A 12,589-nucleotide genomic window follows, 5' to 3' on the forward strand; every position below is an offset into this window, starting at 1 on the left:
TGGTCTATCACATAAAATCCCAATAAAATACATTTACATTTTTGGCTGTAACCTGACATAATGTGGAAAATGTCATAGGGGTATGAATACTTTTTCAAGGCACTGTATACTGTATATATACAGTATATATTTTACAATTGATCAGTCCTGATGTACAGACATCTCTTTTCTTGAGGCTCTAAAATGCCAGGACAGTACAAATATCCCCCAAATGACCCTTTGGAAAATAGCCAGTCCAATGTATTTAGTAAGAGGCATGGCAGTTTTTTTAAGCTGTTTTTTTTTTTTGTCACAATTTTTTGGAAAATTAAGAAATTAAATAAAATGTATTTTTTATTTCACTATTTTTTTTTTTTTTACATACTGTCACCAGTGCAATACAGTGTCATCACATGGCTGGTGTCGTGTGGCAAAGATCAGGGGTACTGACTGGTGACAGTATGTAAAAAAAAAAGGAGAAAAAATTAATAATTTTTGAATCAATTCTTTAAACATTTTTTTCTTATTTAAGTTTCTGTTTACATACTTTCATACTTTTTACATACGATCGGATCAGATAGCAGCGGGTGTCAGCGGACATGTCACCGCTGACATCTGCTGCTCCATAGGGCTGAATGGAGTGTCCGATCAGGTCTGCCTTAAAAACAGACAGGAGGACCTGATCGGAAAGTCCGTGTGAAAGGGGCCTTATGCCGCGTACACACGAGCGGACTTTACGGCAGACTTTTTACGGCAGACTTTTCGACGGACTTTCCAAATTAACGGACTTGTCTACTACACACGATCAACCAAAGTCCGACGGATTCGTACGTGATGACGTACGACCGGACTAAAACAAGGAAGTTCATAGCCAGTAGCCAATAGCTGCCCTAGCATCGTTTTTTTGTCTGTCGGACTAGCATACAGACGAGCGGACTTTTCGAGTCCGTCGGAAAGATTTGAAATATGTTTCATTTCTAGGTCCGTTGAACTTTTGGGAAAAAAAGTCAGCTGGAGCCCACACACGATCGAATTATCCGACGGACTCCGGTCCGCCAGACCAAGTCTGCCGTAAAGTCCAGTCGTGTGTACGCGGCATTACAGTGATGATCAATAGTTTTAACTGTCATGAATGGTTTTCATTCATGACAGCTTGCTTGCTATCACGATATGTAGCTACAACTAGCTACAACTAATCACATGGTAAAGAGTGCTGTGATTGGCCCAAGTACCATGTGGTAGATGTGGACCAATCGCAGCATCACAATAGTAAGCAGCCATGAGAGGAAGCCATTCGTGACAGTTTTGCTTACATGGAATCATGTGATCGCTAGGATTGGTCTTAGTGATCACATGATACCCGGGTAGGGTTGCCACCTCATCCCTTTAAACCAGAACACATCTGAATTACACAGGTTCTGAGGCTAATTTAAAGCAGATAAGGCACTGAGTGAGTTTAATTAGCACCTTAATCAGCCACAGAACCTGTGTAATTAATATGTGTTTGGTTTTAAAGGGATGAGGTGGCAACCCTATACCCGGGCCACATACTGAGCACTGTGATTCTCTGTGTCCACCAGTGTGCATGTGGGGGGCGATGCACCATTGTGTCGCCTAGCCTGTAGCTGTCACCTGGTCGCAGTAAATGTACTGTGGGCGGTTGGTGAGTGGTTGAATGTGTATGTAATTTAAAAAAAAGACATGTATTTAATAAATACAATCTGATTCAACCAAGAGATCAAAATGGATAGGTGAATAGAAAGACAGCTGTCTGCCATCATGAGAGCTACCAAATTTTTACACTTGTCCATACACTTATAGATTTTCTTTATTTAGTCTGCAGGTAGAGGTTATAACCTCTGTAAGGTTTATTTTTTTGCCATCTTTGTCCCATTGGGGAGTTTTACCTTCACTTCCTGTCCCATAGCCAAACAGGAAGGGAGAGGACATCTCTGCAAATCAAGGGAACCCCTTGGGGACCCCCCCCCCCCTCCAGGTCACCAGAACTAGTGTTCCCATTGGAAGATTTCCCCTCTATTACTTTTCTGGGGACAACCCAAAATTTCGAATTTTCTTTTACTTTCAATGATAATGGTAAACAGGACAAACCGAGAGGGTGAATCTGACACAGACAGCAATAAAAACTGACAAGTCTTCTAATCCCTCTCCACTCTATCGGAAACTCAAGCAAATGTTTTGCCTTTAGTTATACTTTAACCTCTGCAGCACCAGGAGATTACTGCTGCAAGCATGTGGAGGAGGAGATGGGAGTTTCAAACTAGGACAGGCCAGCCCCAGCACACTTCTCATTAAATGTAAGTACATCCCTTGTGTTGATTTTTCATCCCATTTTTTAACTAACCGTAAGCTTTATTCGAAAGTTGTAGATAGCTTAGACCAGTGGTCTCTAAACTGTGGCTCAGATGTGGCCCTTGCTTGCCTTTATCTGGCCCTTGGGGCACTAGTCCTCGCACTGGCGCCATTGAAGGGGCACTACTCCTCCCACTGACACCAACGATGGGGCACTATTCCTTCCACGTACACCAAACAACGGGGCACTATTCTTCCCACTGACACTATTGATGGGGCACTATTCTTTCCAATAAAATCAGCAATGTGGCATTGTGTACTCACACTGGCCACAGTGCGGCTCCTAAAGCCTGAAGGACAGCAAACTAGCTCTTTGGAGACCCCTGGTTTAGACTATTCTGTCTTCTGTCATTTTGCACCTAAACATAGTTAATCCACTGAATTCCATCTAAAAGGCCTTAGTTTGCCAAGCTACATACTATCAACACGTCTTGGTGACACTTATGTATGTAATGGGGTAACTATAGCCTCTTACCTTTGCACTTCTTTCCTTTGAGGACAGTCATCACGGGCCCAGGCCATTGTGAACATTGCTTTGTATACATTAAGATTGTCTGCAGTCTGCCCTGTATAGTGTAAAGCAGCCATTCTCAACCAGGATTCCATGGAACCCTGGGGTTCCTCCAGAGGTTGCTAGGGGTTCCTTGAGCTGTGGCTGATGAACCACTATTTGGTGATGCCTACAGAGTTCAAGGTACAGCACCACTTATCAAAGCCAACAGCATGACACCAAATATCTTTTTAACTGTCTTTAAGGGTAGCATTCTGAGCACCACTTTAAGGGGGGCATTCTTCCTATTGACAACCAATATAAGGGGCATTGTTCCTATTGTGTCCTGATGAATTGGTTTTAGTAAGGGTTCCTCAAGACCTGAAAATTATTTAAGGAGTTCCTCTAGGGTTAAAAGGTTGAGAAAGCCTGGTGTAGAGAGCAACGTATCTGCAGACCAGGACAGAGAAGAATGCTAATAAAGCCATACTTTAGTAGAATTGAATTTAAAAAAAATAATTTTGGAACATTTGCTAATTTTTTTTATAATGTTCAGTGGGGACAAATCGATCATCTTCTACCGTATGGTCGAGAAAATTCGAAAGCTCATTTATGTGTTTAGTTGTGTGTTTTTATTTGCGTAATATTGGAACATCAAAAATTGAACATAAAAGTTCTTTACATTGAAATGGCAATCCAAGTAAATTATTGAGGGTCTTTGAATTTGATTATTTGACTCCATAATGGCATCATCAAATTCTCTAATGAATGATTTTTCAGAATTTCGTAAAAACATTCCGACAAAAACCTCAATGTGTACGGCCTGTGTATGGAAGCATCAGGAAGCCCTAGTAGTAGGGTCACACCTTTGTGCTCCTGTTTTCATTATTTTTAACATATTTTTCAATCAATGTTGATGCGTGCTTTGCACATGTGTTGGCACTTTTATTGCATTCTCACGCGTCTTGTGTATTTCATGTTGACAAAAAGGAAACTATTTCCAGGGGCTAAACCACATGAAAATGCATGCAAATTGATTTCTATAGGCCCCAAAATGCATGAAAGTGGAGCAGAGCAGTGCACAGATGTTAATAGGCTCTACCCATAATATTGCTTAACACAGTGCTCTCCAATCTGCGGCCCTTTGCTTGCTTTCATCCAGCCCTTGGGGTATTTTTCCTTCCTCTGATGCAAGACATTATTCCTCCCACTGATACCAACAATAAGACATAATTCCTGCTCCTGACATCAACAACAGGCACTAGTCTCCCACTGACACCAGTAATATGGCATAATTCCTGTTCCTGACATCAACAGGCACTATTCCTCCCACTGACACCAACAATGGGGCACTATTCCTCCCACTGACACCAACGATGGGGCACTATACCTTCCACTGATACCAACAATGGGGCACTATTCCTCCCACTGACATCAACGATGGGGCACTATACCTCCCACCGATACCAACAATGGGGCACTATTCCTCCTACTGACACCAACAATGGAGCACTATTTCTCCTACTGACACCAATGATGGGGCACTATACCTCCTACTGACACCATCTATGGGGCACTATTCCTTCCACTGGCACCAACCATGAAGCACTTTTCCTTCCACTGACACCAATGATGGTGCACTATTCACTCACTGACACCAATGATGGTGCACTATTCCTCAGATGGATAACAAACAATGGGGTTCTTTCCCGCCCCCTAATACTAAAGATGCATTGTTTACTCCCACTGGCACCAAGACAGATTCTACTCCGAATGGCCACAGTCCGGCCTCTGAAGGCCAGTAAACTGGCCCTTTGTTTAGAAAGTCTGGGGCCTGATAAGTATTCTGCTTTCTATAATTGGATGTATGGGTTCACATGGGATGGCAGACGGGTAGGGCTTAGCTAAGCTTGTGCAGGTGTTGGTAAGAGACTGTTACATTGTCTAATGAGTGATCTGCTCCATGTCCAATCCTGCATTTATTGATTACATATTCCCTATAAAAGTCATTAAAAATTACAAATACAAAATACTGAAATACTTGATAATATATTGCTGTACCTAATTTAAGGTTAGTTACTACACACAATGCGTTTTATACACAAAGGAAATTTGGTGGAATTTTTTTGCTGGAAATTTTCAGCTGAGGTGCCTACAACCCTCTGAAAAGTGATCTGCAGTCAGAGAACAATAGCGCAGTGTCTGCAAGGCATTCAGGGGGGAGACCTTGGCTTCTTCCTGAACGTCTGCTTTTTTTAATAAATAAAAAGGAGAATTATGTATTAATATACCCCACTGCAAGCGCAAGCCAATAATTTAGCGTGCGGTTGCTGCGCACTCCTATTGACCTGAATGGGCAGGTGTGACAGGCAGTGCTGTCTGTCAAACCTATATATCATACATATATTATTATTGGAGTCTAAAATTGTTTAACTAATACTACTTTTTATTTTATATGTCATGTATATTATTATTGGAATCTATAATGGTTTGAGTCTTTTTTAACGGGTTAACTTGGGCTAAACCAAATCATGCAAAAAAAGGAAGAATGATATAATTTTAGTACAAAAGATGAATATATAGCAGTTACACACAGTGAGGCAAACAGACTGATATAGAAAGACTACAATATACACAGGACCGCTTCTAATGGACAGTTTTATCCATTCTCCTCTGTGCTTCAGCTTGTCCTGGCAGTGCCACCATTCAAGGCTTCTCCAGCTGGATGTCACCGGCCCGCAGGGCGCCCACATCCTCATAGGTGGCCTGCAGACCACGGGAGATGTCTTCATACATTGAGCAGTCCTCCAAATTTAGCCCCTGACATTCAGGAAGAAAAGGGTTAAAGGGAAACTATAATGGTTTGAGTCTGTTTTATTTTCTATATCATATACAGTATATTATTACTGGACACTATAATTCCTAGAGTCTATTTTATTTTATATATTATATATTTTAATTGGAAATTATAACAGTTTGAGTCTTTTATGTCATGTCATTTTTTATATTATTTATATTATCATTGGAATCTATATTGGTTTGAGTCAATTTTATTTTATATATAATAGTGTATATATTATTATTGGAATCGTTTATTGTTTAAGTTGATTTTATTTATAAGGTATATTATTAATAGAATCTATTATTATTTGAGTCTATTTTATATAGCATGTGTATTTTTAGTGAAAACAGTTTGAGTCTACTGTATGTCATGTTATACATCATTTATATTATCACTGGAATCTATAATTGTTTGAGTCTATTTTATTTTATAAATAATTATATTATTATTGGAATCTATAATTGTTTGAGTCTATTTTATTTTATATATCATATTTCTTTTTATTGGAAAGTATGACAATTTGAGTCTATGACATCCTTTCTAGCAAACTTTGCATAAAAACAGGGATTTTTAGTTCACATACATTGCAATACATGTTCAAGGAGTAACCCCTCTCTTACTTGCCTATATCATACTTTAATGGGTAAAGTGGTACAATATGGGGCAATTAGGCACCGCTGAAAGAGGGCTACAGACTCAGGTCTGGTCACTGACCTGTACTATGCAATTAGTTATTGGATATGTCTGTCATATGTCATATATTTTATTAGAAATTATATTGGTTTGAGTCTGTTTTATGTTATATATCATATATATGTTGTATAATATATTGTATATTATTCTTTTTATTCTTTTTAGTGTATAATTGTGTTAAGAATGATGATTTATATGTGTGTTGCAATTATTTACAAAATATGCTTGTCATATATATTAATTTTGAAAACTATTATCGTTTGTGTCTATTTTATTTTATACATCATATGAATTGTTATTGGAATCTTTAATGTTTTTAGTCTATTTTCTTTTATATATCATATACAGTATATTACTCTTTTTGTTTTGTTTTTTAGTGTATGATTTTTTTAAGATTGATGATTTATATTTGTATTGTATGTATTTACATACCGGTAATATATATGTCATATTTATTATTATAGGAAACTATAATTGTTTGAGTCTATTTTATTTTATATATCCTATATATCATTAATGAAATCTATAATGGTTTGAGTCTACTTTGTTTTCCATGTCATATATATTATTCTTTTTGTTCTTTTTAGTTTATAGTTTCTTTTTAAGATTGATGATTCATATTTGTGTTCATTTACTGTTTATATTCATTTCTTGTTTTATGAATAAAAAAAAAAAAATTATATATATATATATATATATATATATATATATATATATATATATATATATACACACACACACATATACATATTTTCATATACTGTTTTTATATATATATATATATATATATATATATATATATATATATACACACACATATACACAGTATCTGATAAGAGGGAAGGTGGGGAAAAGACTGCGCTACAAATAAAGAAAAGTATAATGAAAAAATAATAAAACTGCTAACACTTAAACAAAGTTCAGCGTGAATGGTAGAACAAAGAAGTGTAGCGCTGATATACATACAAAAACGGTGTGGTTTTTGTGCTATGAATGTGATATATAAAACCAAATGTGGTATTGAAAGACAAAAATAACTGTGCTGAAATGCAAAAAGTGTAAATATCAATAAATGAAATATATTGAACAACAGTCCACAAAAATGTGAGAAGTAAGAACTCTTTCAATAGTGATTACACCCAACCAGTAAGGACAGATTGTCTGTAGTCACTTTCATCAAGACTTCAAGGTAAGTGAATGAATACTCTTACCGACTGAGATGGACACACATGTCGTACGACAGTGAGTCAAATGGGCTCAGGATCCTATGCAGCCTTGGAGTTGCACACAGGGAAGGATCAGGATGGTCCAATGCGATGTCCTCAGCTCCTGATTTCCGAACTCCACAGGTGGTCTGTGGTCTAAGAAGGTGTCGCCCAGGTATAATTCCTCTTTTGTTATTCTGAAGAAATCCGAGAAGGTGTCGCCCAGGTATAATTCCTCTTTTGTTATTCTGAAGAAATCCATGTGTCACACACATGGATTTCTTCAGAATAACAAAAGAGGAATTATACCTGGGCGACGCCTTCTTAGACCACAGACCACCTGTGGAGTTCGGAAATCAGGAGCTGAGGACATCGCATTGGACCATCCTGATCCTTCCATGTGTGCAACTCCAAGGCTGCATAGGATCCTGAGCCCATTTGACTCACTGTTGTACGACATGTGTGTCCATCTCAGTCGGTGAGGCTCTGTTTCCACTAGTGCGACTTTTCATGCGACTTGGGACTGAAAAGTCGCATGACAAATTGTTTCCCATGATTTCCAATGAGTACCGTTCATATCTGTGCGACTTCAAGTCGCAGCGACTTCAAAGTAGTTCCTGCACTACTTTGGTCCCACTTTGATGCGACTTGAGGTCCATAGATACAGGCATTGCTTCAAATCGCGGTAAAAAGTCGCGGTAAAATCGCGGTAAAAAATCTCGGCAAAATCGCGCAACTTTGGGGGCGCAATAGTGGAAACATAGCCTAAGAGTATTCATTCACTTACCTTGAAGTCTTGATGAAAGTGACTACAGACAATCTATCCGTACTGGTTGGGTGTCATCACTATTGAAAGAGTTCTTACTTCTCACATTTTTGTGGACTGTTGTTCAATATATTTCATTTATTGATATTTACACTTTGTGAATTTCAGCACAGTTATTTTTGTCTTTCAATACCACATTTGGTTTTATATATCACATTCATAGCACAAAAACCACACCGTTTTTGTATGTATATCAGCGCTACACTTCTTTGATCACTTTGATCTATATACAGTATCTCACAAAAGTGAGTACACCCCTCACATTTTTGTAAATATTTTCTTCTATCTTTTCATGTGACAACACTGAAGAAATGGCGCTTTGCTACAATGTAAAGTAGTGAGTGTACAGCTTGTATAACAGTGTAAATTTGCTGTCCCGTCAAAATAACTCAACACACAGCCATTAATGTCTAAACCGCTGACAACAAAAGTGAGTACACCCCTAAGTGAAAATGTCCAAATTGGGCCCAATTAGCCATTTTCCCTCCCCAGTGTCATGTGACTCGTTAGTGGTAGAAGGTCTCAGGTGTGAATGGGGAGCAGGTGTGTTAAATTTGGTGTTATCGCTCTCACTCTCTCATACTGGTCACTGGAAGTTCAACATGGCACCTCATGGCAAAGAACTCTCTGAGGATCTGAAAAAAAGAATTGTTGCTCTACATAAAGATGGCCTAGGCTATAAGAAGATTGTCAAGACCCTGAAACTGAGCTGCAGCACGGAGGCCAAGACCATACAGAGGTTTAACAGGACAGGTTCCACTCAGAACAAGTCTCACCATGGTCGACCAAAGAAGTTGAGTGCACGTGTTCAGCGTCATATCCAGAGGTTGTCTTTGGGAAATAGACGTATAAGTGCTGCCAGCATTGCTGCAGAGGTTGAAGGGGTGGGGGGTCAGCCTGTCAGTGCTCAGACCATACACTGCACACTGCATCAAATTGGTCTGCATGGCTGTCATCCCAGAAGGAAGCCTCTTCTAAAGATGATGCACAAGAAAGCCCGCAAACAGTTTGCTGAAGACAAGCAGACTAAGGACATGGATTACTGGAACCATGTCCTGTGGTCTGATGAGACCAAGATAAACTTTGTTGGTTCAGATGGTGTCAAGCGTGTGTGGCGGCAACCAGGTGAGGAGTACAAAGACAAGTGTGTCTTGCCTACAGTCAAGCATGGTGGTGGGAGTGTCATGGTCTGGGGCTGCATGAGTGCTGCCAGCACTGGGGAGCTTCAGTTCATTGAGGGAACCATGAATGCCAACATGTACTGTGACATACTGAGGCAGAGCATGATCACCTCCCTTTGGAGACTGGGCCGCAGGGCAGTATTCCAACATGATAATGACCCCAAACACACCTCCAAGATGACCACTGCCTTGCTAAAGAAGCTGAGGGTAAAGGTGGTGGACTGGCCAAGCATGTCTCCAGACCTAAACCTTATTAAGCATCTGTAGGGCATCCTCAAACGGAAGGTGGAGGAGCGCAAGGTCTCTAACATCCACCAGCTCTGTGATGTCGTCATGGAGGAGTGGAAGAGGGCTCCAGTGGCAACCTGTGAAGCTCTGGTGAACTCCATGCTCAAGAGGTTTAAGGCAGTGCTGGAAAATAATGGTGACCACATAAAATATTGACACTTTGGGCCCAATGTCTACAATTTTACTTAGGGGTGTACTCACTTTTGTTGCCAGCAGTTTAGACATTAATAGCTGTGTGTTGAGTTATTTTGAGTGGTCAGCAAATTTACACTGTTATACAAGCTGTACACTCACTACTTTATATTGTAGCAAAGTGTCATTTCTTCAGTGTTTTCACATGAAAAGATATAATAAAATATTTCCAAAAGTGTGAGGGGTGTACTCACTTTTGTGAGATACTGTATATATATATATATATATATATATATATATATATATATATATATAAAATAAAAGTTAATCAGTACTTCAAATAAGTTGAAAACAAAAACATATGTGCCTGCGCAAATAAATATTTTTAAAATATATAATATCAATATGTTGTATAATATAATCATTTTAATGTATATCCATTGCAATGACCAAATGTCTATTTTAACTCTGACAGCTAAAATTTCATCAGATATTGTTCTAACAAAGAAAAAAAATTCTATAAACCCCATTCTATAACCCCATATATATATATATACACATATGTTATATACTTTCTACTTCTAAAATACAATTGACAATTACTAAAGGTCAGATATGTTAATGGGAATTCTTTACCTCATACAGATTCTCTCCTTCTGATTGTTTCAGAGACAGAACATTAAGATTTTCAAAGCGTTTCTGTGAATGAAAGAGGCAGGACAGTCATTGGATTAGGTATATGCTAAATAAATGATTTCACTTTAATTAAAGGTAAAGAGCTCCACATAGATACAAAAAACAACATTTATTCCAGTTATGCATCATTAAAAAATAATTTCATGAAGTTTTAAATACAGCTTATAACAAGTACCTTGATTCTGTTTTTAAAGGAGTTCCTTGAGCAGTATGACTGAGACTGGAGGAGGAAACAGCAGCACTCTAAGCCAATCAGGCTCTATTGCTTTGCATATTGCTGTCAGTTGCACACTGTGAACAAACTTACAGGAGGAGTGAGATCAGAGGTGATGTAGCGGGGTGGGCCAAGTGTTTACCTGCATGGTTTGCCAGGAACCTGACTGTGTTGTCCAGCAGGAGTGCATGGAGAACAAGACTAAACAGCATTACAAATTGTTTGGCAGACAAGTCGGTTCAAACATGGGTATTTATCTGTTACATAAAAGGAAGGAAAAGGTCCTACCAAGAAGGTCACAAGTGCGGAACATCACGGTTGCTCAGGGTATGTTTATTGTAGAAAAAAAGCACCATAAAAAATAGACAAAAAATTCCAGTGAAGAACATTAAGAAGACAACGTTGTCTTGGGAAGGTCGCAGCTGCGCTCACATCCATTCATCCCAGCAGTCACAATTCTACACTTCTAAATACAAAATGGACTGGGTACACTAGATCAATGCATAGTATAGTCCAACAAATAGTTGTAGAGGAGCACTGGAGAGGTGTGTGTATCCACTGGCGTGGAAGTAGCAAGGCAGCTACCGTAATCAGGGGCTATCCAGAAGTCCTATGAAGTGTAACGTTTGTTTCATGGGGAATTGTTCCTTAAATTCTGGTATTGTACTTGTTGAGGCTAAACATTGCAACCACATGCATTGCCTGTGTCAGTCCAGGCCAATTCTAACATTTCTGTCCTACATGTAAAATTCATAATTTTTTGCTAGAAAATTACATTGAACCCCCAAACATTATATATGTTTTTTTTTAGCAAAGACCCTAGAGAATACAGTGGCGGTCGTTGAAACGTTTTATCACGCATGGTATTTGCACAGCAATTTTTCGAAATCGTTATTTTTGGAAAATAAAACAGTTTCATGCTTTAAAAAAAACACAAAACATTAAAGTTAGCCCAATTTTTTCGCATAATGTGAAAGATGAAGTTACGCCGAGTAAATAGATACCTAACATGTCACGCTTCAAAATTTCACACGCTCATGGAATGGCGCCAAACTTCGGTACTTAAAAATCCTCATAGGCGACGATTTAAAATTTTTTACTGGTTACATGTTTTGAGTTACAGAGGAGATCTAGAGCTAGAATTATTGCTCTCGCTCTAACATTCGCGGTGATACCTCACATGTGTGGTTTGAACACCGTTTTCATATGTGGGCGGGACTTACGTATGCGCTCGCTTCTGCGTGGGGCGCTTTAATTTTTTTTTTAATTGTTAATTTTACTTTTCTTTTTTTAGTTTGACACTTTTTTAAAAAAAATGTAAATATTGTGATCACTTTTATTCCTATTACAAGGAAAGTAAACATCCCTTGTAATAGGAATATGGCATGATCGGTCCTCTTTACAGTGAGATATGTGGGGTCAATAAGATCCCACATCTCACCTCTAGGCTAGGAAGCCTGAAATAAAAAAAAAAATAAACAATCTCGGCTTCCCAGCCGAGGCGGCGCCATTTGTTTGAATGCAGAGGCCGGGCGTGACGTCATAACATCGCGCCTGGCCTCCGAATTATCATAGAGACTCCGGTGACCATCTGGTCCGCTGGAAATCTCTATGATCACCATCCAGGGCCGGCGGATACAGTTTCCGATTCACTGATGGAAGCGGTGAGTTGG

At 38.8% G+C, this 12,589-nt stretch overlaps 1 protein-coding gene across 1 annotated transcript in view; it reads right to left on the reverse strand.

Moving 5' to 3' along the window:
• Positions 1-3,448: 3,448 nt before the first annotated feature.
• The window catches only part of CD79A (CD79a molecule), a 33,222-nt gene continuing 24,081 nt past the window's right edge, over positions 3,449-12,589 (reverse strand). The window contains exons 4-5 of the mRNA XM_073601998.1: positions 10,643-10,705; positions 3,449-5,659 (exon numbers count right to left, since the gene is read on the reverse strand). Of these exons, the coding sequence (XP_073458099.1) occupies positions 5,546-5,659; positions 10,643-10,705 (177 nt within the window). The 3' untranslated portion in view covers positions 3,449-5,545. The remainder of the gene's footprint in view (positions 5,660-10,642; positions 10,706-12,589) is intronic.

This window comes from Aquarana catesbeiana, linkage group LG10 (assembly GCF_042186555.1).
Source record: "Aquarana catesbeiana isolate 2022-GZ linkage group LG10, ASM4218655v1, whole genome shotgun sequence".
NCBI lineage: Eukaryota > Metazoa > Chordata > Amphibia > Anura > Ranidae > Aquarana > Aquarana catesbeiana.